Below are 26385 nucleotides of genomic sequence, written 5' to 3'. Positions count from 1 at the left end.
ACTGAAATAACTGAAATCAAATCTCCCAGCTGGAAGACGCTTTTCATGCCGTTTACCCACCACTGATTGCAGATGGCGCCGGCCTTGATAAAAACTTGCATCCCTTCATCAGTTGAGGCTCCCTGGGGTGATGAAGACGAGCAGCCATTTTTAAAAAGCTACCAGCAGGCGTCGCTGTTACATTATTGATGAATCAGCGAATCCTCGTGTGACAGTTGTAACTTCACACTTCAGAGAGGCAAGTTGCTGAAACCTGCATGTTGCCAGATCTGTGTGATGTTATGAAACCCCATCACTCCCATGGCTTTGCGCCTCTCTGCACTCTTCACACTGGCTGATGCCGAGCACCCCACCCACCCACCCACACCCTCTGCCCGGTTACCTTGTCTATTTGAACGATTGCGAGCCGGTTTTGATTGACAGAAAAAGAAACTGATTCTGCAAGAAACGAAGAGCGACGTCTCAGCGGGGGGGGTCTCGTTTCCATGTCTTGCAACCGTCGCTGCTTCTTAAACATCAGGCACAGGCGCATTCCTCTGTGCGCGCAACCGGACCGCAACGCCAAAAAAAACGCGAACGCTTCAGAAGAACTCACAAAACGCAGTTAGTGTTTCTCTTTGAGTCACATCTGACACTTCTTCCTTTACCATTTTCTGTGATATCTGCAAGTACATGGCAAACCCGCGTTTTTGACCGCGTCAGCTGTCACGTTTCACACATGGACTTTAGTACATGCGGGATCTGGAGATGAGATCGACCGGCGGTGGGGGGAGTAAACTCCACCCAGCAGATAGAATCTCAGGCAGGCAGGCGGAGCGGAGGGCAGCTTGTGCGGAAAAGGGGTCGGGCCGTTCGGTCGGGACGTTTGACAAGTCCCGCACAAAACTTCAGAAGAGCAAAATCCAGACCGGCCTTTTGGGAGAAGGGGGAGGGAGCTCATGCGTGAGGCGCGCTGGGAACACAATCACGCGTGGTTTTAAAAGAAATGCTCCAAAGATGGCGGTGGTAATTGCGAAGGGAGTTTCAGGTGCCTGCGGGGTGCGAAAAAGTGGGGTTTTGGAGGTTCTGGTGCGGGAGCGGTGGCACAAAGTTTCGGTCAACTTGAACGAGGAAGCGCTGACGCTGAGCTGCGAGGAGGACAGCGGCAACAACGCGGACGACAGTGTCAACTTTAATTGCAACGGGTCTTACCTTGACAACAACAACGCCAACTCCAACAACGGCCACCAGCATGTGCGCCCCGCCTGCACGGAGAGAGTGCCCGAAGCGATCGCCAACAGAAAGCGGTGCGTCAAGGTGGCCAAGCAGGAGATTGGCGGACTCGGGATCAGCATCAAAGGAGGGAAGGAGAATAAAATGCCCATCCTCATCAGTAAGATTTTCAAAGGGCTCGCAGCGGACCAGACGCAGGCTCTGTACGTTGGAGACGCAATCCTGTCAGTGAACGAGATGAACCTGCGGGACGCGACGCACGACGAGGCTGTGCAGGCGCTGAAGCGGGCCGGGAGAGAGGTGACGCTGGAAGGTAGGCAGGCTGGAGGGACCCACCGGGCTGGACCAGTCTGGAAATTCATTATATTTTTAGCTGCAAGTGTCAGTGCGCGTTGTGGTAGTTGGGAGCCCACAGGAGTGCTTACAATTCTATTACATCCTCATGGAGATGACTGAAATGGAAATTCATCCGAGTCCATTCTATATTCTGAGGACGCCTGTGGCTGAATATCACGTTTCTTTATATCTGACCTTGCACAGCTCATTAAAAAGCAAATGCAATAATTGTAAACTTGAAATGACTCCACTTCTCACTATCTCCCTTCGTATGAAATATTCTTTCTCAGCTTTGAGACAAATTTCATCTCAGTATTGCGTAATCACAGCAGTTCCCATGATGCAACCAAAAAGAGAAAGAGAAACTCTGTGACCTGCAAAAGATTTTGAGATTGGAAAAGATTAGCTGAATCAGTGAGGGGATGAATGCACCAGGCATAGACTGGTCAACAATGTTGCTTATTTGGGTTAAATTGAGCTGATTTGGGGGCCAGCTTGAATCTATAGCGGGGTCGTCCAGTTAAAAGCAGCATGAGGGTAATTATCCAGGAGATACTCAGGCAGGGTTTCTCATCGCACGCGGCTGTCGATATTAACATCATTGTTGGAGTGGAGTAGGTATGGAAGCCAACCTCTTTCTTTTCTAACTGCTAGTTGATTGCATCCACTCATCAGTGTCGCAGGTACAAATCAGTCACTGATTAGAGGAGCAAAGTGGCGTCCAGCAGGACTCGGCTGTATGATGTGAGTCACTTTCCAATATAGAAAGCAGACCAAAGCATTTAATGAGCACCAGGAAGGAGGCATGTTTTCATCACACCTTTCTCTATTAGTCCTGTGTTCTTTATTAATATTATACATTCACACAGTCATCATGATGAAGCTGTTGAGCAGCGGGGGGGGCTTTTTCCTCTGCACTTGACTTACAGCAGGATGGACACTTCAATTTAATTCACTACTGAATTTAATAGTTCTTAAATTAAGTGAACAGATTTCTACAGGAAAAAGTGGAAACATGAAGGATTAAGGTCACAAACTTAAGTTTTTATCAGAATATATTAAGCACCCTTGGCCCAAATCCACAAATTAGGGTCCTGTGTGTGTAGAAAGCCCAGGCCACACGTGCATATATTCACATACAGGGAAAGGTGACCGACTGAGAAGTCATGGACTTAATATTGTGCCTCCCCATTTCTCCTCTCTCTCTCGCACACACATGCAGACGTGATGATCCCAGAGGCTGCACTGCAGGTCCCAGTCGAAAACTTACCGAGATAAGGAAAGAAAAAGGGGAGGGAGAGAGAGACAGAAGGGGGAGGTAGAGCTGAAATGTGGATTTAATGGACGAAAGAGCTGAGAGGAAGAGGGATTTAGACTGAAGAGCGATAATGGGGGCGTAAAACTGTGATATAAAAATGACAATGAGGGTTAGTGGAAGTTCAGCAAAACAGCAATTTTACGGAGATCATTTGCATTTTTCGGGAGAGTAGTGAAATAAAGTGTGCTTCTGTGGATCACTGGAAAGGGGCTCAACACCCCAGAATGCGTGTAAACATTCGTTTCATATAAAAAGATGAGTTGGGATACATGGATCCTCAAATGAGAGATACACTCCTCTATTTATCCCTGAGCAGGCTGCCATCAAAGCCGAGGGAGACGTAGAATGGGAGATGAGATGAAAAAGAAATCTGGAGGAAACATTTGATTTAATTGATAGGAGAGCCCATCTCACAGGAGAAGAGTGCGCACGTGGGTGTGTGCGCGTGCAGCATATTACCCCCCCCTGCCGCGCCCCTCCTTTTTGGTGCTGTTCAGGGCATGTTTGCCGTCTGCATTTTCACCACCAGGGTGGAAGCGGAGGATGGAAAGATTGTGAACAGGTCCAGCTGGAGCGGGTGGTGACAGCGGCAGGATGTTAGTGGGCAGCCAGGAGGCGCACGTCTGAAACCCGCCCCGTCACCCCGCGACGGCGGCTCTGTTTACCTTGGCTCTGTGCGGAGCTGCAGCATGTAGCCTACCTGACTGCGAGTGGATTTCCCTGCAGAGATCAATCAAGGTTGAGTAGCTATATCAGATCTCATAGCAACCTCATTATGCAGCTTTAATGAACAAGCGAGTATGCACAACCAGCGGCTTCAATCATATACTGCTGGAAAACTGCTGCAGGTGAAAAAGAACGCGCTTACAACGCTGTGTAATCAGGTCACCTTCAATTATCCACTCACCGCTGGTGACAATAAGTTTAACAAAGCTGCTTTGCTTTTGTTCTCATGGATCACCAAAGACGTCGCCGGTGGCGCGCCTAGCGCCGCCAAAGTGAGAGCGCTGCCACGCTGACCTGTGTCACAGCCCTTAATTGGAGGTTTTGATGTCGTCATGTGACAGGATAGAAGAACATATGAAGGCTTCCAACAACCAGCTGATAGAGGACCGAAAGTTTGTTATTTTTATCCTGCGAAACCTTTGAACGCTTTTCATTTTACCACCTCAGGAAAATCAGATTTAGAAAAGCCGGAGGGCAGCTCAAGTCGGGCAGATAGGAAGTGTCATTAAGCATCATTTGTTGTTGTCTTAAGAACATGAAAGAGCAATAAATTAATCCATTGAAGAACATCTGCCCCCCTTCAACAGACAGGAAATGAGTGGGTGTCCTGTGAGCTCTCCTGTCGATCCTTTGAGCCGTACTTGTCATCTGGGTTATTGTCTGTGGGTGCGAGCGTGCACCTACTTGTGTGTGTTTACAGTAACTGTGTCATCGCTCTCACCTATACAGTACATGCAGACCAGACCGCGTGGGGGGGGGGGGACTTTTGACTCAGGGCGATTAGGAAGTGTCACAGTTGTACCGATAAAGCTCATCAGCCTCGTGTTGTGAGCGTCACACAGTCAGAACAAAAGTAGAAATACTGTCTGTTCAGGTTCCCTTTAAAAAAAAAAAAAAAAAAAAATCTGCATTTCCGCTGCACAAGCAGACTCTGGTTCTGGTTGGGTCTGCATTTGGTGGTTTTGGTGGAACAAGAGGAAGATGTGACACCAAAGCCTGATGTGAAACGTGTCTGTCCTGTTAATGAACATTGTGATGAGAGCTACGTTCTTCTGCTCACTAAAGGGTTTTGTCTATATATGTTGCAGATTTGTATGTTTAATCTGGCGCAGACACTCATCGAGCTGGATTCATTTCTTGCCTTTATCAAACCAGTGGACAGGGCTGTTTACTAAACAGTTCCCCTCCAGAAAAACAGAAAATTAAAGTCTAAAAAAAATAGATTTTTGACCCATAATGTAGTCAGAGTGAGGAGCCTTGTTCAGGCGGTGCATTTGTGGTTGTGTCTGAAGTTAAAATGTGATGACTGAAGTTAAAATGTGATGACTTGGCCTGGCTGAGAGGCAAGTCAGGCCTGGCAGCTGGCCACGGCTGCATGCGCTCGGGGAATTCCCGAAGTACGGATGATCTTCCCGGCAGCTTCCCTCTCCGGCTGCGGAGCCTTCCTGTCCTGGTCAAAGTAAACGGCAGGTCGTGATGTCTCCTGTCTGGAAGCTCCCCCTTGTTTAAAAGGTTTAAAATGACTTGATTTAGTTATGAAGTTAGAAAGAGGTGATTTTATTGCTGCTCTATTGGTCCAAAATATTAAAAAAAAAAATTTGTGACCTTTACCCCCAGCTAATTGCTAGCCTCCTACAAGAAGTTTAAACTTCGATTCTGCACTCACAAGGTTGGTTGGGGTTTTTTTCTCCTCATTTTTTCTTTACGGTTCCTCTTTTACTCAATCAAATCCCCTTTTGACGTATCTGGAAAAAAAGCCCCGTGAGTTCAGATCGCCTTAAATGGACTGTTGAAAACAACACAAGGGCAAAATCTGACATTATTCTAACATTTTTGGCAGAGTTGTAAGTGTTTCTGTATATATGAGAGGTTTGGCACTGCATACACACATGCTCAGGAATGTGATTGAACATGTTTGCTCGCGTGCCTGAGCGTGTGTGTGCGTGTGTGTGTGCGCGCGCGCGCGTGCGCGTGTGTAAATGTAAGGAAGTGAGCAAATTCTGTTCAGCTCTCAGGACTTTACATGGCTGTTTAAGGTGTTGATCTATTAAGGCTCGGGTTGCAGCTTGTTTTGATTGAGGTTCTCTTCAGGGTTTGGATTCACTGATTTCCCATTATCATCCCAGTTTGACTCCACTCACATTTCTATTGTCCAGTAGATATTTTTTGTTCCTCTGTAGCGCAGATGGTTCTTACATTAATGCTGGAGGAACTCGCTGTAATATTTCCACTTCAGGGGTTCGTTGTCATAGAAACGTTTACAACGTACCAACGGAATTTGAAATGTTTTGTCTCGCCAAAATCATGGATTAAATCTGATGACGGATATAAAAGTTCACGTTCAAGTTTTTTAGTCTGTTCAAGGCTACTGCGGAAATATGGCAGTGGATGTTTTATTACTGCTGGGGAGGAAGGAATAAAAACAGCTTTGACTAAAGTCATCATTTCCTATAGGATACTGTAGATTATCTGCTATAGAAAACAAAATGATGGATTCAAATGCCTTTGCTTTGTCTGGAGAACAACGCAAAGATGGGTTTGAGTGGAGGCGAGCGAGTACAGACGCCATGGAGGTTATTGTTTAGAGTTGGCCGAGGAATGCAATAGAAGCATGACCCAAGGGGAAAACGCACACGTTTGCACACTTCCACGGTAACAATCGCACTCTCCGCCCAGTTTAATTTTCTGCCCCAGGACACATTTTAGTTGTGGGTACGGTTACACATGACGCCACATTTACGCTTCCTCTTCTCATCCAAGGTAGTTTTCTCTGTCAACTGGACTGGGTTTCTTCTCTTGAAGACGTTTCGCCTTCTATCCAGAAGGCTTCTTCAGTTCTGAAATCGCTGGGGAGAGAGCTTGAAAATATATAGCCCCTGTGGACCATTTGCATGCTAATGATCTGGGTGGGAAACCCAGTCCAGTTGACAGAGAAAACTACCTTGGATACAATGACCTGGATGACTGAGAATTTACACAGACTTCCTCTTCTCAGTTTTGCATTCCTGTCGCAAAACCATTTGTGACAATGGTGTAAAGCCACATTTCTGCACTGAAACCTGTAAACAGATTTGTGTCACGGCCGGCTAAGGTGTCAGGACATCTGTAAATGTGCTTTTGCCAACCTGAATTCTGAATCCAAGCTTGGGCACAGTTGCAAGTCTGCAAAAACTAGATTCTCTTTCCTTGTAGTTTATATTTTTTAATTTGCTGATCTAATTTAGAATTTGGGCAGAGGATAAACCCTTTTGGCACCCGACGCGGGTTAATTTATGCCACAACATTGATACTTCTCCCCAGACAAATTTAGATTTGGGCTTAGAAAGTCAATTTGGAAAGATTAAAAATTTTCAACTGTAATTGTGTTTGACATTAGGCAATAAAGAAAGCCTGTCAAGCCTAAGGATATATCTTAATACCAGATAACACAGAAACTGTCAATAAGAACTCAAAAAGCAAATTGTCATATAACAAAAAATGGTAAAATATGACTGAAGATTCAGTTTTATTGTGACACACATACAAACTACTTCTACTCATTTATGGATTATTGCAAAGTAGAAATGAAGTGTTTGTTCAGAGGCTAAAAAAAATTACTCAGTCTAGTGAGGACCACACAGCCATTGTAATCCTCATTACAAACGGTCTAATCCATCATTAAACGCTGTCTCACTCTGCAAACTTTGTAAAATAAGCACAAATGATGTCTGTGAACATGGCGCTTTGTTCTGTGCTGAAACAAGCAAACGATTTCTGTTAGTATAAATGGAATTATTTTTTTTATGTTTAACTTTACTGACTGGACCACTTGTGTATATTTGGTGTATGGAAAAATAATCTTTTAACATATGCCGTTTCTTTAATGTATTCCCTCCTTTTTTATTTAAAGCTCTTGAAGTGATTCCGTCTTTCTTTTGCGCACAGGCGCATGTTTTGTAAGCAAGTATAAAGGTAATTTTGTGTGTTCACAGCTCCATCTGTTTTTCACCACAAAAGAGGTGTGGGTAGTCGGTGCTGCTGTGTGTTTTTGTCTCATCTTATTTATTTTTTTACACATGCATCAGTCTGTTGACTTTAATCACATACCACACCGCCCTTCTTTAAAAAAAAACCATAATTCGGCAGCATGTGTGCCTTAATCGCATAAATGCTCGGCTTTAAAGAATCCAAAGCAGGCAGATTCGGGTTTCAGTCCATTGCATTTACTTGTGTTGGAGCATTATGGCGCATTTTAATGCACAGATCAGTCGCCCTTTTCAGTCTTTTGATCAGATCAAACTGTGTGGGTTATCTGTGAAGTTTAAATGGGATTGTCCATTGGGGACACGCGTCATGTTTTTGTGCTGTATGTAAGCCCGTATCTGCCGGTTGGAGGTCAGGCTCGTTACACCGTCTTTAGCCTTTTCGCCTCAGAATCACTCACATCCTGGATAGCAGATGCAACCAGCCATATGGCATTGATTCGCAGCTTGTACGATGGATACGGCGATTAAACAAACACCCAGCGCAAAGACTCAAGGATCTCAAGGTGGGAATTCACCTGCCCCTGTCCCACTCTATCTGTCATTCACTGAAACCCATCTTGCCTTCCTCTCCAAACCAAAATCCTTAGGAATTAATGATCTTATCAGACCTCTGGTGATTCACTGCTTGACATTTGCAGGTGAAGCTCCCTGTTTTCTGTCCTGTTGGAGGTGTTTTTGCCCTCTCTGGAGGTGTTTTTGCCCTCTCTGGAGGTGCTGTTGCCCTCTCTGGAGGTGCTGTTGCCCTCTCCTAGTACTGTCCGCCTGTAGCGGCGGAGACAAGGTGTGAATCACCAGAGCCGCGTGAATCCTTCAGGAGCTGCGCAGATATCTCAGCCTGTTTTGGCCATTGGCGCTCAAATTGATTGCAGAGTTCTTGAAGTGCTCTGTTTGCGTTGTGTCAAATTCAACATTTTCGCAACGACACAAGGCGGTGATATAAATATTCCCCCCCCCCTTCCTCGTGCGAAGCTGAATAAGTGAAGCAGCATTAATAAAACAGACAGTGTCTCACTTGCACCTTCTCAAACTACCACAGGGATTAAAGCAAAAAATCTTTGACTGATTTTCTTTTTTCCAGGCCAAATCATATTCCCCATTCATCTAAGCACCACGCAACACTTTGAGAGTGGCCTCTTTTTCCTGCGACAGTCTCAAAAGTTTTTATGTAAGGAGGAGGATAGAGTGTACGTGCCCTCAAACGACAGGCGCTTCAGTTCTCTTGCACACTAATAAGGATTTAATCTCCACTACTTAACTGAAGGTGAAGAGCATTTTATTAGGCAGAGGATGAATCTTAACCTTTTTTGGGGGGGGGTTGCTCTTATGTAATTTCATTGTTTTTAATCAATTCAACAAAACCGAGTCGACTTGAATTTGTAGTCGCACAATTAGTCAACCATCTTGTTAAGGTTGGCAGGATGACTCATCTGCCTTAAGAGAACGTCTTTGGTTGGACTTGTGCTGGGCAGCACGTGTGCAGCACAATGAGCGCGCACGTCTGCCACCTGACAGTGTCAGTGTGTAACTTGTCATGTACAGTGTCACAGAAGATCGGAGTTCGCTTTCCAGATTATGTGCTGCGGTCGGATATAATCTGAAAAGTGCACCACGATCTTCTGCGACACTGTACATGACAAGCTGCGCACTGACACTGTCAGGTTGCAGACGTGCGCGCTCATTGGCGCATGTTTCTGTGTTTTTTCTCTCGCCAGACATAGATGTACATTTTCACTTTTTGCCATTGTCATACAGAGTTGTTTTTTTTGGGGGGGGGTTGTTTTGTGGAACATTACATTAAATTTTTGCAGCATGAACCAGTTTCCTGTTTCTACCTGTAATATTGAGCCACGGCCATCTACACTTATGGTATATTTGATGATTCAGTGGACTTCACTGCCTTCATTAGTGGAAATATTTAATTTGCACTATGACCACTTTTTTTGTGGATAGTAGTGTGACTTGAAGGGGTGTTTTCACACTACTATTCAAATGAAAGCTATATACAACACAGAGTTCTTTCTGTTTTTAGAATTTCTGTGGTGTCCCCACATCCTTCCTGCAGCCCCTTATGTTTCTCAGACATTTTCACATGCTAAAAATGCACTTGAATTGTTCTGCTTTGCTCACGTTGTCTAAAAAGCATTAAAAGCCCTGATAAAGTTTTCTTTTTCTCTGGGAAGACCTAAACAACAGTCAAATTACAGTGATAAAACTCAACAGAGTACAGTGCAAAGGTCAGTGTCGTTAGCTTTGCATAGGTGCTGAAATCAGGGCTGAATGAAGTGACAGTGAAAATAAACTTCAACTTCAAAACTCATTAAACTCTTTTTTTTATTATTCCAGTAAAGTACATGCGTGAGGCCACCCCGTACGTCAAAAGGGGCTCCCCTGTGTCGGAGATCGGCTGGGAAACTCTGCCTCCCGAGTCCCCTCGTCTTGGCACTCCTCCCATCACCTCCTCCCCCATCTCGAACCCCCCGAGTCCCCCTACTCAGCCCTTCCTCTCTCCACAAGGTGACAGGAGGTGCATACCACTCAAGATGTGTTACGTAACCCGAGCCATGACCACGGCGGACCCTGAGAACAGGTAGGAGACGCTCGCATCCAGAAATTAGTGCCGGTATCCTCCATCTTTCAATTTTGTTCTTTCAATCACAGCCGAATACATGTGCAGCGTTGTGAAGATTAAATCTTTAATAACAGTAAATGGACTTGAGGCTACATTCTGCAGCTGGGACGGGAAGAGTGTGACACTGCTGGTGGGTTGGTTTCGGGTAATTAGAATAATCGTGACATGTCAGGGTGTAAAGTAAATGAGATGGAGAATGAAATTAATTAGAAAGCACTGTTACTTGTCAAATGATCCGAAACCCCCAACAGCCACCTCATTAAAGACCATTCTATCCTCTCAAATATGCGGAGAGCCAGAGAACTGAGTGACTTCGTGTGAGTGTGGTCGACTCTCTAAACTACACGCTTCCCTTCTCTGAGTTCAGAAATTGCAGCAGCCCCACAATGATCCTCACTAACCGTAGGATAACTGCTTCCTCTCTGATCCTCAGCTCAACAGGAGGAAAGACCAAGAGTGTGACTTGTGCCTTCAGCCTCTCTCCTTCCTGCTGGAATTACTCAGCAGTGTCCTCCTCACCCTCCCCGAGGCCACGCTCAGTTTTTCTTACAGAGGGACTTTTGCAGAATGGCGCTCCGATAACCCAGTGAGAGGTGGTCTATTAGGAGGTGTCAAGTTAATTGGTCGGTAATATGACAATGGCCCACTCAAACAGCATGGGGGGGTGGCAAAAAGAGAGTCTGGAAGCGTGTTCTGTCCTCATTTCTCACTTGGCGTCTCTTTCACCGTGGCGTTCTCGCCTCCTATCTGTTTTGTTGTTCTCCTATTTTAGCTGTAATATTTTCTTTTGTACTCGTTTTTGCGTTTTCACCCCCCTCCTTTATCTTCTCGCTCATGTCTGCCTTTCCTTTCTTCCCTGAACTGTCTATCTGTGTCCACCTAGCTTCCCGTGGCTACGTTATCTGCCACTCGGCCGTCCTCCTCCATCCACTTCCAATTATTATCTCGCACCTGATGTATTTCTCTTCGCTCCCCACCACAGCGTTCAGCATCTGTCATCCTGCCCCTCCATCCACGCGCGTCCCTGTCTGCATATGCATGATTTTTAAGAAGTCTGAGATTGTTGAACCTCAATAAACTTCAAAGCGGCAGACGATGGAGCCACATCAAAGTCGAGCAGGCAGAAGTGCGAAGTCGCTCCGCACACTCTCTCTCTCAGTGTAGACATTGTTATTTGGCTTTGTGCTGCCACTTTATAATGTAACCGCTAACACAAATAATCACCGCGGCGAAGGAAAGTATCAGCCGTGCACCGAGCAGATGGTTCTCTGTTGGCTGAGAAACTTTTACCGGCAAAAAGAAAGGTAAATTGGGTCCTTGTTCTTCATACATTTCCTGCAGTATGAGCAGAAACTAAACAGTTTCTACTGTTTCTGCAAAGAACACTCTGCACCCCAGAGGTCTCAAAGGTCACGGTCGCCAATTTGGTTACACAATTATCAGTAGGTCTATTGTCGAAACACGGGAAAGCGCCAATAGCTACTTTATCATCTGACATTTCTGTAGCCTTCCATCAGGGAGTCTATGCTTTCGCTCATTGTGCCCTGCAGTTTACTGAGGCGCCAACTCCTATATTGAATATTTTCTGTCACTGGCAGAGTTTTTTCTTAATACGTTGTCAGAAAAGGTCATTCTTCATTTTGACAGGTGACAGAGGATGGTCCGCTGCTGCTGATGTGCTGTAACTGAACAATCGCATCTTTTGTCTCGGTGCCCGGGGCTATGGTTTTGTGCAACATGTAGTTCTAAATGCCTAAAGGCAAATTATAATGGCAGCGGATCTAAACCAAGCCAGCAGCATGATGTCATCACGATGTGTTGATATATTTGAGTATTTGTCTTTGCAATACTTTATCTTTCATCTTTTTGCTGCCTGCTGCTATAGAAAAAGAAATACCTGCGCAGATAATAATAACATCATAATCCATTATTACCTGTAATTTATTTTATAGTGCCTTAAAATGACAGCGAAAGCCACTAACAGACTGTCAATTGGTGGACACAGTCCCACTGACATTTGAAGTGAATTACATTGATCGTTCTGTCACAGTTCAGTGTTCGTTAATCCTGTGAGTTGCTTCAGACCCAAGTGACCCCCGGTGATATTGGTATTCACCCAATATGACAGTGTGGGCTACAAGACAGAAAGTGCTACTTTGAGGCTTCATTTCTCATCATTTCTTGCTCAAGGGTACCACCGCAGTGCTCTGAACATGTTCTGGCACCTTCCCCTACTACCCGAATGCCTTCAATGTTTTGTCTGCACTGGGACTCGAACCGAGAACCCGCTGTCAGTAAAGCGTCTTGGTCGCCCCCTGTAGGCCAGGGTTGGTAAGAGCAGTAACCCCTCCTCCTGTGTCCTAGCCAGTGCTCCAAAATCAAAACAAAAAAACGTGTTTTGTTTTCTTTCTTTTTTTGGTTTTTTTTTTTTTTAAACATGAACCCAACTACTTTGGCTTTGAAAAAGCTTAAAATATATTAAATACAGTGTGAATGGGAGTTATTAACCAAATCTTGTTTACAAGCCTCATCATCCCTGCCTGTGAACCGAGGGCTTTATTCTTCTGTGAACTTGTGATCATAAAAAAAGTCCATATGTGCAGAAACAGGTTTTAAATGACCTCAGTGCAGTTAAACTTTCACTTTTATCATCTGTAACTCTGAATTTACCTGGCAGCTAGTTTTACAGGGAACATGGGTCAATATTTCATGAATAATTCTGTGCTTTATAAGACAATAAATCATGCTTAGAGCTGTAGGAGCGCTTTCATGTATAAAGATAAATTTACCTTCTACGGGGTATTTTCTTTTAATGTTCTTTCCTTATCGTCACAGTCATTTGACCAACAAGCAAATGTCTAGTAAATGTTTACAAGAGAGGACAACAGTCCAAACGTGGTCTTTTTGTTGGTTAATCCATGAAAGTTAAATAGTTCCATCATTGTTTAAGAATGATGGTAGAAAAAAGAGTTTTCTTTGTTTGGGGGGTTGGATCTAAATGATTTAAAGGGTTTTATAATAAGTGAAGTCTGGGTATCTTGTTTTTAGCAAACTTAGAGTAGCGCTGCCTATTTTTGAGGGGTTTTCTTTTTATTTCAGCAGCTATTAAAATGCTCCTACGCCTCAAAGGAGAGACGGCGATATGAAATGAAAAAAAGGCTCAATCCGTAGAATGATGAGAAGAGATGTTGAATGACGAGGAGTGACGAGAATTGTAAATGGGCTTTACAATTAATGTCACTTTAGGGATAGAAAGATTCACTTTCTGTGACGTTGGGGACAACAAATAAAAAAATTAAAGGATTACACTCTTATCGTGGCGTAGATTAAAAGGCTGTGGAGGGATGGATAAGTGGGGGAGGGGGGGGTGAATTGAGAAGGAACAGGAAAGGCACAGATGAGCTGCAATAATGAAAAGAGACAACTGAAGGAGGTGAGAGCAAACGCTTTGGTGCCACAGCCGATTAAATCAATCTATTTTTCATTTTATTGGCAATCTTTGAGCGAACGTGATGTGACCGTTCGATCCATGTGTGACAGAGCCAGCATGGTGCCTCTCTGCGTGTCGCCTTTCAGCAGCACCTTAACCTTGAAACTTCAGGGGGGGGAAATACCCTCTACCCACCTGTTGTCCTGTTGTGTGTCTCTGCTGTGTTGGTAAAAAGCTGTTTCTACAAAAGGGTACATTTTAGTCTTGAAGCTCCATCCTAAGCTATACCAAAACCAGTAAAACCAGTATTGAGGCTTCCCAAGGTGCAGAACTGGGAAAAGAAAATGCCTTTACTCTGAAAGACTGTGTGAAAAGGCACCTGTGTGTTTTTCCGTTACTTTGCCTTAATTAAATCAGCAGTACACGGTCCAGCTGTGACAAATCGGTAAGAGTTATGTGTGAGCAATGTTCCACCTGGCAACAACAATGAGCTACCAAACAAATTACACGTCAACTCCTGTGAGGAAAAAATAGAATTTGAGCAGATAATCGATTGGTCATTAAAGCGTGCGTAGACTGGAATGGTCCCGCACATCTGTTCCATCCATCAGTCATCACGCCGGCGCGTTCGTCATAACAATTCGCCATAACTTCCTTTTGTCCTGCCTCTTAATCACCCAGCCTTTTAACAGGCAGCACTTGTGTTTTAAACCCGCAGAAGCACCTGGAGCTGATTCATCACATTCATCTGGGTCTTTGCTGGTCCCATGTGAGTGCTGACTCTTTGAATAAAGAACGCTCGTCTGCACGGTTGAAACCACCTCGCTTGTTTGGAGTGGTTTCTATTTTAAACTACAGGGAGCACCTGGACACTGGATTTCCTGTCTCGGGGGAATCTGCTGGTTTCTGCTTTGTGTGGTTGCTTGACAAAGATAAGAAAGCCCACACAGATATGACATGATGAGATAAGAAATCTCTCTTATGGGATAGGCCACAACTACCGGTCGACTTTCACAGATAAGCACATTTTCAGTGAAGTCACTTGCAACATAGAAACTAAATTAGCTGAGGCAAATTTGTTAGCAGCGGTGACCCCGATGAGACGTGATTCTGCTCTGGGATGCAACATCTTGGAATGTGCACACTCTATTCTTTAAACATTGCCAACAAAGCACGAGCACGCGCTGAAGGAGCGTCACCTTCCTGGACTTTAAACCTCTCAGTCTGTCACGCCTGAATGCCTTTGCGGCAAGTTTATTTTAACATCAGGCTTTCGGCCTCCTGTTTTCTCAAATACCAACGCCCGTTTACCCCCGCCTCGGCGCCACTCTTGAGAGTATTGCCGCTGCTGGCATCACTCCAAACGGATGAGCCGTAACTGTATTGATACTGCAATATGGAGCGCACCGCTTTATGTGCTTTAAAGGCTGCAACATGTGCCTTTTTAAAATTCATCTCCACTGAACACACAATCAAAGAGATACTCGGTGCGATGGAGACGCGCCGTACGCGGGCTTTCCTCTTGAGGTCTGAAATATTCCAACATGATATAAGGGGATTAGTTATGGAAATTTAGCGGGAGACAGCATTGGGTCACATGGTCCACAGGATGCAAAAGCGATGCCGGTCCCGGGTATTGAATTACCATTAACTTAAATGTGAAGGTGCTTTCTTTCATCATTTGGAGTACCACTTTTCAAGTGGATGAGACAAACGAGCATCTGTTAAGGCAACAATCTAAAAGGGCAACCTTTGCTTTTTAAGAAAAATAAAACCCCGCACGCACAAGTTCAAACTGAACTCAGTCAAATTGTATCTGCGTGATAAGACTGCTAAAATATTTTCAGCATTCAAAAGGAATTTATTCGCCAAGGACTGCGCAGTAAAAAAGTCCTAGCGCCCATCTGGTGATAAGAGAGGTTAAAGCTGTTTTAATTTTTCTAATCTCCTCCTTCAGACAACTGGAGCTGCACTCTCCTGACACCAGGCACACTGTGGTGCTGCGCTGCCCAGATCAGCCATCTGCCCTCTCCTGGTTTGCCGCCATGCACTCTGTTACATCCTCTCTGGCACAGGTCTGGCTTTTATTGCACTGATTTTGCGAGTTGATTTGCGTTAAGACACGACCGGACACTTTGGCTCCTCAGAGTTGCTTCTGATGTAATTCATCGCGAGTCATCATGTGCCCTACCCCCCAACAGTGGGCGCTGGCAGAGGTCGTCCAGAACACGGCCAGGATGGGCATCGCTGGCAGCAAAGAGATACGGCACCTGGGGTGGCTGGCAGGGAAGGTAGGAATGCATGTTTTACTTTGTGAGATGTGGATGAAATACCCACCTGTACAGGGTGTGTTTACGTTTCCATGGTTACCTGCGTGCTTACACTAACAAGAACCCTTTTCAGAATGCTACTTTTTGATATTATAGAATGTCACTTACTGTCTGTACTTTGGGAACACAAAATGGAGGATAGTGATGTAAGAAAACTACTATTAGTAGTAGTAGTAGTAATAATTATAATAATAATGATAATGATAATAATAATAGCAACAGAAGAACATGAAATGCTTCTGTATCATTCAGTTTGGGCCCAAGAAGCTGTACAGCATATTCTTGTATTTGCATATTGCAAATCCTTGCTGTACGCATGCACACAAAGATATTTAAAGCATTTCACACACAAACACACACATGCAATCCAAGACTGTGCTGATATTTAGATTGTTCAAATGCAGTACACTACTGTTACTTAGCAACATATTCTACATATTCTTGTTAAAAGAATGACCTTTGACCCTATAAATCCCACAAAACGATTGGCTGTGGCAGGACTTCAAAAAGCAGCTTAGGATTCCACGGCTGGGTTACAGATAAGCTCTCATAATGAGAATAGTTATGGAGCATTGTAAAAGGAAATACCGGTGCGTGCGTGCGTGTGTGTGTGTGTGTGTGTGTGTGTGTGAGATGGAGAGAGAACTGAAAGATTAACAGCGCGTGTTTAAAGGAGAAACTGATGGGTTTTGTCACCTTAAATGGTAGATAAGGAGGCACAGCAAAGCAAACGTGGGGAAAGAGCATCTGCAGCTGCACAACAAACGCCTTTTCTCAACTCCCCAGTGGGTTCCCCGATGTATATGGGCTGTATAGGTACTTTACATATGGTTCAGGAGGAGGACTAGAACAGTTCTGTAACTCAAACCCGCTGGGATCATATTTGGAGCCTCTCAAAGTCGAATGTCAACCAGTTTGCATTAAGTTCAGAGGGCAACATTGAAAACCACGTTTTTTAATGATTTAAGCATCTGGGACATGAAAAGGTCTAAAGATAATCATGTGCAGCCCAGAGGTTGCTTCTGCAGTGTATTTAAATGCATAGATGCTTTACATTTATACAGATCTTTATGTTGAATCATCATTCGTACTACCTACACTTTATTTAAATGTCGTGTTCAGTGTTTCTGATTGACACACTGGGTGAGTGTGTATTCCTAACCTCACTGTTGATCTGCTGGTGCCGCAGACGGAAAGTGAGAAACAGAGCTGGAAGCCGGTGCTGGTGGTGGTGACGGAGAAAGACCTACTGCTGTATGACAGTTTACCACGGAGCAAGGAGGCCTGGCACTGCCCCGCACACATTTACCCGCTCTTAGCAACACGGTAGGGTCCACATGCATGCTCCTGTGTGTATTCTGTCATATTTAACCTGCACAGGACAAAACAGATGTTCTCTGATTAATGGCGTTCATTCTAAAGGAGCTAAAATGGGAAACTGATGAACCATATTGATTTTTGCTTTCTGTACCGCTGGTGTTTATCTCATAATGTCATTGCAGGACTTTTGTAGGACACAACAGTGACGTGCGCGCTTCGTAATTTTAGAGCCCCCCCCCCCCCAATAAAAATGTCATCTTTGTCTTTTATTCATCCAGTCTCGTCCACTCCGGCCCAGATCGGGGTTCCCCCCACTCTGGGACAGAACTGTTTTTTGCCACGCGGACTGGCACGCGACTCGGCATCGAGGCTCACCTCTTTCGGGTGGAGACCACCAAGGATCTGTCCCTCTGGACCAGACACATCGTCAACGGCTGTCACGCCTCAGCTGAGATGATCAAAGAAGTCACAACAAGTAAGCGCTGATGGAAAATTACATAGAAATGCTCAGACCTGGTTCAGCGGAAGCTACACGTCAGCAGGGACGGGAACAGAAGAGAGCAGTGCAGGTCACTGAGCTGGGTACTGTGATGCTTCCCCTCACAGGTTCAGGCATGCTGCAGCAACACGAGTCCCCAGAGCTTTAACAATGAACAAGGCTAACTGCTGCCTGAAGTCTTTCAAGCCAAAAATAAAATCTATACCCAGTGAAAAAAGCATGGTATACCCAGCTCATAAACGCATATATCTTCTATCTTTGTGAGGACTCGTAATGTATCACCACGCCCTTTACTCTAACCATAATCCTCACAGCTTAAGATCTAACCCTGTCGTTAACCTTAACCAAACTGTTCCTTAAAACCAATTCTTGATCCTGTACCCGACCTTTGTGAGGACCAGCCAAAATGTCCCGACTATGTAGGTTAAATGCCTATTCTGGTCCTCGCTTTGCAGCATATACAAGAATACACATACAGACAAAGAATAAGATTTTACAGCTGTGTGTAAATCTTCCATATATGCAGATCTGGACAATGTGCTTACTATTTATAGACAGGAATGTGTGTGTCTGTGCATGTGTGTGTATACTGTTTGGCATTAAGTACTGGACGTCCAGGGAATTCCAGTGAATACCCTCACCCCCCCTCTCTCTTTGGCTCTCCTCCATCTACAAGCACAAAATGTCCTGGGAACTGTGTGCCTCCCCTGGGACCCCTGTCCCTTTCAGTCAGCTCAACCTAAAACTTCAGGCGTCACGTATCCAGCTCCAAATATACGCCGCTACGTGTCTTCAATCCTGTCGTGGGTTGTTTCTGCATCAGCTGTCACGGATCGACCCGGTTTTCTGTCACACACAGCAGACAGGTCTCTGCGCGAGGGCTCGATGTCACAATTTTAGATTCGTCTTTGCCACTCCTAGGTGTCTGTTAAAAATCCTGATTTTCTTTTAAAACAAGGATGCCTTATTTAGTTCCAGGGAACAATGCTGTTTGTTTCTTATCAATGTCCTTTTAGCTTCAGTCTGCGTGATTTAATAAACAGTTCTGCTGTCTATTATCAAGTATAGTTGAGCTGATAGAGTTTTAAATAAGAAAATAGCTTGCGTGTGTAAACATGCACTTTACGCAGGTATAAATAATGTAGTGAGCATTTATTCCTAAACAGATGTGGACTATATGTCTCCATAATAAATGAATAATAAATACAGTAGCATATTTTTTATCAACGCTGTTTTAATTGGACGCATATGCTGCCAGTAAGAGGCATCAATCCCTCCAGAGAGTACCTAACTACACAGAACCACTCATTCTGGAGCAGATGTGTCCTGCAGTCCTGTGCGTGCTGTAGCCGGGTATGTCGAGTGGTTGAGTGTGCTTCAAGGAAAATTGCTCAGTTCCTATTCACCAAGTCTGCACAGCTAATGAATCTCCATTTGCCGCTGATGGTGCCGTCGCCGCCAGTTTCTGTATATTTAAATAGCTCCCGCTCCAGCTCCGGTCTAACTGGTTGTGCAGGCACTGTGAGGATTCAGCAGATTCATTGCTGTGTTAATAGGAGGCCCTCTACGGAGCGCTTGGGGGGGGCAGCTTTATGATAAACTTGATTAAGCAGCTTCTCTAAAGCCCCTGAACTGCTACTAAATAAGTCTCGTTTTGAGCCATTTGATGTCCAAGGTGGAGAGTAACAAGATACTGAAGATTTGTCTGACACACCAACAGCGTTGTTTAAGGAGTTGTGAGTGTTGACAGCTTTAAAACTTTTTCAAATTGTCATTGGGCCAGACCGGGGCTCCCTAATGAAAGAGTAAACAGCCAAATGGCTTCTTAAAAAAGAAGCAATTCCGGCTCAGTGGCTGAGTAAAATTTACCTTGAAACCTGCTGTGACACATGAGCGCGGTGGGACGCTGCCAGATCTCTTCTTTACCTGCTGCTAATGCCAGTTAAGTTGAAGACAAACGATGGAGAAAAAGAGTCCCTGTCCTGCACCGACCTCTGCATTCCAACGTCTCCTCCATTCACTCCCTCTTTCTGTCATCCAGCATTTTCACTTTCTGCCCCCTTCGTCCCTCTTTGTTTCTTTTCCGCTCACCCAAAGGGCCTTTTGTTACAGCTTGAAAGCCCCATTCTTTGCATGTGTGTGTGTTTTTCTGGCTGCTGGACCCACAGATCAGGGTTCTCAGGTGGATTAAGATCTCAGCAGAGACTCATCGTACGCATCGTGGGGTCAGAGGTCATGCATGTGTCTTGTACGTTGCTGTGTGCCAGTGTTATCATTTCCTTGTTTTCATTGTTTTACAGTTCTTAAGAAAAAGAACTTAATGTAATTCGCTGCTCAGCCGCTGACTCGGATGACCTTGGTGATGCCCTGTTACAGTCTCCCAAAAGAGATAACGAGGAGAGAATCGAATTAAAGTAGTTGCTTCAGAGACGCAGACAACTAGCTTGGCTGATCGTGTGGCCGTATTCCTCAATTCACTGGGCCCAGATTCGATTCGGCTCATTGCACTTGCTGCCCATCAGTCTCCCGTTCTCCCGTTGGTTTCTAAAGGCTGGAAAGAAGCAGAAAAATGACCTAAAGCTTTGAGGATAAAGGCTCAGCAGATCCATCCTCTTCACTGATACTGTGAATGAACAAAGAGAGAATGGTGATAAAATGTTGTCACCATCTTACGCAACACTCCGCAAATCCCGAGGTTAAAGAAAAAGCCCCACTCCTCTGTTGTTGTCAACGGCTGCTATCTGACAGTCGTCCTCCTCAGTCATTCGCGCGAAGACGTTTCTTCCTCGGAGTGCTTTCGGGATTCTGCCTCTGCTGAGCTCTGGCGAAAGGAGAAACATCGTTTTAGAAATGCTGGAAAGGTGAGACGCGTGTTATGGTTTGCTGTCTCCCGGCTCTGCAGCCCATTGATCTGCAGTTATGCGCAGGGTAAATTCAACAGTCGAATTATTTACCGACCGTGTTTGACAACAGTCATCTGTGTTTGTTTTCTTGCTGTGTACACACTTGCAACCTCGGTGCCGCGATCACTGTGAGATACTGTGAAGAGTGTGGGAGGGATCCAGTTGTGGGTGTGTGTGTGTGTGCATATATGTGTGTGTGTGTGATGATTTACCCAAAGAGACCAGAAACAGGCCCCGCATTCTGTACACGTGCATGAGGTCATGCAGGTCCTGTTGCATACAAAAACATGAAGTGTCATAAACACTGGCTCACCATCATTTACACACATGCAAAGTCCCCCTCCCTGTCCTCACACACACCCACACACACATCCTGTTCGGGCTGTCGACAAACATTGCCGAGACGACAACTATCTCTGGTGTCAAAAAAGCCCGCCGTCCAGTGAGATGCTGGAAATGAAGTTTTCCGACGCCCAGTCAGGGAAAAAAAAGGATTAAATGCGGCTCAATCACGCCGCTTGGAGACGGTGATTTGTCATCGCCGCCGTGCAAAGAGACGAGGAAACGGGAGAGTGGATGAAGATAGCACACGTGATGGTGCTTTCAGCCTGGTGCTGTCGTGTGAAAGCTGAGGGAAAGTGGCGAGGAACAATGCAGCGCTTTTAGAGGGCTGGTTCGCATGTGCAGAGGTGAAATGATCAAGTCGTCCAGCTTAAAGGAGCTCTGAAGGGTGACAGGGTGTAAACATGAGGGTCCACGCTGATTACTGCGGCTCCGCCTTAGCTTCTGGAATACCATCAGACCTCCTGATGCAGCTGCAGGCCGAGATCAGCTGTTCTGTGAGTCGGAATCATCGTTAGAGAAACATCAACTGTATCTTCCTCCCCTCCATCTATTTGTCTTCATCCCAGTTTTTCTTTCCTCCGAAACAACCTGGCAACCATTCCAGGCTGTCGCCCGCCCACCCACAGCGGAGAGCAATTCCACGGTTTTCCTCCCATTAATTTCCCCCTGCTGCTGTGGCCAAGTCTTACTGGCGTGGACGCTTGGCTCCAGCGTTCGGACGTGACCATCTCCACCTTACCACCTAACCTGCAAAATAATGTGTGAGTCTTGCTCAGCAGGAAAAATAAACGATATTTCGATTGCTCTCCCCAGGTTGTCTGTACCGCGGTCAGGAGTGCCGGCTGGTCATCCACTACGAACAGGGCTTCTCCGTGCTGGCTGACCCCACGCCGCTGGGGGACAGGGAGAACGGCGAGGGGAGAAAAGCTGCCGCTGCCGCTCCCCCCCAGGTCCTCCTGTCCTACCCCTACGAAAAACTAAAGATGTCCTCGGACGACGGCATACGCATGCTCCTCCTCGACTTCGGAGGGAAGGAGGGCGAGATTGTGAGTGTCTCTGCGTACCGCTGAAGGTTGAAGGCGCCGGGGGTACCGCAGCGCGTTTAGGAGTTTGTTTTAGCCTTCTAAACAAAAACAAGAGCTCTTTAGCTTCATTCAGAGCTCACGAGATTACCCAAGATTGCTGCGGTCACGTGCAACACACAATAAATAGAACAAGTTCCAGAAGGGCCTTCTGGGAAATGAAGCTAAACAGAAACTGCAGTGACAGGCTGAAAGTCCGAGCAGCAGAAAGCAAATTAGAGCACTTCATCACACTCACAAAAAATCATTCTTCTGCTACAAAAATGAACTTCACTTGTGAGGGAATCCACTTTTCTTTAACAACAAAAAATTGCCTGTCATTCAGGGTAGGAGATTTAATCTGTAAACAGAGGCCGGGGTTTCAGGAAGTAATCTGGGCCAGTTGCTACTTAACGAGTACCAAAAGTCAGCATTCCGTCATTTTCCTGACCCCCCCCCCCCCTCCCCCCCTTCCCTCAAAATTTATCAGAGCGTCAGATATAAACACTGTTGCAGCCATAACAGGCGCTCGGACCTGAACTGACAGAAATCCCCTATCAGGATTATCTGGGCTTGATCTTTTCTAATCCACATACGTGAGCACGCAGGTGTGAATGTGAGGAAAATAAATTACGGGTTGCAACTTGGATTCAAACCCTCGACTGGCTACCAAAGCAGAGCAGATTTTGCCTTGTGTGTCGCCGCAGAATCCAAACGCAGCCATAGACGAGGCTTTCTAAAAGCCCCCAGGCACATGCAGATCTGGCCGACGCCTCATTAGTTCAGCATTTCAAAATGTTTTTTTTAGAGTTGTGACTCCACTGTTATTAGCTGGCAGAGACGATGCATGTCTAATGTTGTCACGGCGATTCCCAGTTTATCTCAGAATACAGAAGTTGCATTTCAGCGCTGGCCCGGCCCTTTATTGCTGCTCGGAAAAAACAACAGACACATAAAATAAATAACCGTCCGCCATTCTGGCACGGCCATGCGAGGATTCTCACTGAGACAATGCTGATAGGTTGGTGCCTGAACGGCACATCAGTAAGTATTTTCACCACCAAAGTGGTTGGTGTTAGCACGCTAATGTTGAGGGAGGAGGCCCAAAACGTTGTGAGGCTCGCGTGAGAGTTGTATGTGCTTGCAAAAATGTATCTTTTTTTTCTTTTTCATATATATTGGACAAGTGGCGTATATTCCAAACTGTCTCTTTTTTGTCCTCCAGCAACTGGACCTCCACTCGTGTCCAAAGCCCATTGTCTTCATCCTGCACTCCTTCCTCTCTGCGAAGATCTCCCGTCTGGGTCTGGTAGCCTGACATGGATGAGATGCACCGACCAGGAGGAGCCCACCATGTCTGGACCCAAACTGAGTGAATGTAGCCTCCATCGTAAAAGTGAAGAAATGCACCCAGCCTGGTTCTGCCCTGAAAATGAGTTTAAAGTGTCGACTGAAGAAAACCAGGAATGGAGCAGGAGCGGACGGATGATGAACAGGCGCGGGGAATGATTCTGGGTAGCAGATTTGGCATCGACATCACGTTTAGGGTTCGGTCGGACTGGACATGTTTAGCGTGGTTGAGATAAATAACCTTTAATTCAATCAAAAAGGCAAACCTGCCTTCCATCTAACAATTATATAATTTATTCACCGATGGCTCTGAAAGGACGTTCGGAGTTCTTCCCGGTCGTTTTTCTTTGCAATATACTTGACGCTGCAGAAGAACTTCAAGCATTTGTCTTTGTTAGCGTCCCCCAGATGTCTTGTTAGCGGTGACAGCATTCATCATCGAGGCTCAACCGTCCGCACAGTTTTTCCGGTTTGACATCCGACTCGAATTCAAAATGTCATGTTGTTCTTTGAACAGGTAACGTCTGACGTCCAAGTGTTTCAGTCTTTAACTGGTTCTCCTGCTGTCTGAAATCAGTCCCACTGTCACTTGTAAATGGAAGTGGGTTTGTTTTTTAACATAATTGTGTTTAAATTTCCATCAGTTTAGCGAAAGCTTGTAACTCTGGTTAGCTTAGCTTAAATGAAAGGAAACAGCTGATCCTGCTCTGTTCAAAACAAAACAATCATAATTCTAGAGGCCAATATTGCTTTTCATTTACATTTTATTCATTTAATTAAAATAACAAAGTGGAGGATGAAGCAGAATTGTTTTACCTTAAAATAAGGCTGTAGATGCTGAGGTGTCCTGATAAACACCTGTCTGAGATCTGCCAGAAGTTACAGTGGTGCTGCATTTTTGTTGCAAGCATAGGTATGCTTCCATGACGACGGTGGAATCAATAAAACGAGAGGTGAAACATCTGACACTGGGGAAGCTACCAGGAAAAAGAACAACCCACAAGATTCCATTCTTTTTTTTCCCCTTTTCAGACAAATCAAAGCAGATCAAAGGCAGAATAATTTGTTTCTCGTTGCTTTATTGTGGATTGAGGCGGCAGATTGTTGATTAAGATGTTTGTGTGGAAATAATTCTGCTTCTGTCCTGCCCTTCATGCAGTTCTGTACGCACGTCCACGTCACCTGCTTCTGTTTGGCACCAGTTTTCTTTGCTGAACTTGTTAGCACACAGGAATGTTTTTCTTCTCTTTGGGCCTCTTTTTCCAGGTGCTTTACTGCAACCTTCTGAATTCAACGAGTGCACTGATGATTACATCACTGCTGATCCAGTTGTGCAACTCTGGGCTTTGAATTTTTGGTTGTGTTTTTTGTTTTCGACAGCGCTTAACTGTTTATGCTAATCCGTAGCTAACCAGCTGCAGGCTACAGCTTTGGGCCATTTTTAATCACCTTTATTTCTCTGTGGTGGGGGAGGAATCATCTATTCAGATTCAAAACACTGCCTCAATCACATATTTTCATGTCAAGTATTATTTTTCTCATAATGGAAGCGTAGCCATCGTGGGAGTCTGAAGTCCTGCGCTAGTGCCGTGATCTCATTATTTCAGCAGGAGAGAAAACCTCCTATCCTGCTGCCGCTTTCTGGTGCCTTTTAGATGACTGAGAGGAAAATATTTAAATCTTTGTGGCACGGCAACGAGGCTCCTGCGATGGCTGCGTCACTGGCGGCTACAGGCACGGAGATTTTGTGTTTTCCCTGGCATCAAACGTGTCTAACCCCTTTTCTCATGGACACTGTGAAGAATGATTTACATGACGTGATCCCACCTATCGAATGGAGAGAAGCTTTATGAGCAAAATCTGCTTTTGACTTGTAGAAACACGCCACCAATGCCTTTGGCAGCTGCTGTACTGTCACTCAGACTGATGAAGCTTAGTTTGAAGTCAAACGATGCACATAAATCATGTATTTAAGAAAGAAGTTTCTTTTTATTGTCTGAAACCGTCAATCATTTCACACCAGATGCAGAAGCAACTGGCAACAAGTCATATCAACATTTTACAGCTAATATAGTTTACAGAACCAGTTTGTGGGCAATTTCACGCTACTTCCTTTTTTCCACTCTCAGAATTACGCTGGGAGATTTCCCTGCGGTGGAATGCAAACGGTCACTGCTTCATTTCAGGGGCCGTTATGACGCGAGGCGTTGCACTAATTTACTGCAGATTAGTGACACTCGTGCTTAATTGAAGCAATATGTTGCAAACCAGCTCTGCAGAAAGGCTTCATTTATCCTCAGCTAAAAGGCCCCTGCGTAATTGAGATTTGGGCAGCTCTTTACACGATCTGAAGCCTTTGACATTATTTACAGTAACTGGCTGTCAGACACACACACAGACAAACGGATGGATACACTAATTTATACTCTCCAGGATGAGGCCGTCCTCCCGCACTCCTGGTCATTGTTGCAGAGATTGATATTGTTTGTTGTTCAGCACCTCTCTTTGTTGCTGTTTTTATCCTTTCCTGGTTATTATGGCCTGTTTTTCTCTCAGCGGGGAGCTTAATATTGAGCAACCATTGCATCATGTAACAGAGGAGAAAAAAAACAACCTCTCCTCTGAGGTTCCGTTGCTTCCCTCTGACGGGGGCACGAATGAAAAACTGTTTGTTACCCTCCTAAAGTCTACAAATCTGCACGGAGCGATGCCGCCACTGAAGCGTTTTCACCAGCGCACAAACCTGCGCGGAGAGGAACTGATGGATACTGTCAGCATATTCGCTTTGAGAGGCTGGACAGGAGCCAAGCAATTAGCAAGCAGCCACACACAGTGTGTGAGTGTGTGTGTGAGTGTGTGTGTGTGTGAGAGAGAAATGTTGAGTTTTATTCATGTGCACAC

At 45.2% G+C, this 26385-nt stretch overlaps 1 protein-coding gene across 1 annotated transcript; it reads left to right on the top strand.

The window, feature by feature from the left end:
* The first annotated feature begins 458 nt into the window (after positions 1-458).
* Positions 459-25465, top strand: sntb1 (syntrophin, basic 1). The gene is made up of 8 exons (XM_057044164.1): positions 459-1525; positions 9961-10204; positions 15634-15751; positions 15878-15967; positions 17196-17332; positions 17605-17801; positions 21887-22119; positions 23360-25465. The coding sequence occupies exons 1-8, from the start codon at positions 733-735 to the stop codon at positions 23450-23452; spliced, it is 1905 nt and encodes a 634-aa protein (XP_056900144.1). The 5' UTR covers positions 459-732; the 3' UTR covers positions 23453-25465.
* The last annotated feature ends 920 nt before the right edge of the window (positions 25466-26385 follow it).

The sequence above is a fragment of the Takifugu flavidus genome, chromosome 10, assembly GCF_003711565.1.
Source record: "Takifugu flavidus isolate HTHZ2018 chromosome 10, ASM371156v2, whole genome shotgun sequence".
Classification (NCBI taxonomy): Eukaryota; Metazoa; Chordata; class Actinopteri; order Tetraodontiformes; family Tetraodontidae; genus Takifugu; species Takifugu flavidus.
Note: the sequence above shows the minus strand (reverse complement) of the source record. Positions and strands in the feature narration are given on the sequence as shown.

Coding starts and splice junctions, on each gene's coding strand:
- sntb1 (XM_057044164.1), top strand. CDS start 733: ATGCGGGATCTGGAGATGAGATCGACCGGCGGTGGGGGGAGTAAACTC. Junction 15,752..15,877: donor TTACATCCTCTCTGGCACAG/GTCTGGCTTTTA, acceptor ACCCCCCAACAG/TGGGCGCTGGCAGAGGTCGT. Junction 15,968..17,195: donor TGGGGTGGCTGGCAGGGAAG/GTAGGAATGCAT, acceptor CTGGTGCCGCAG/ACGGAAAGTGAGAAACAGAG.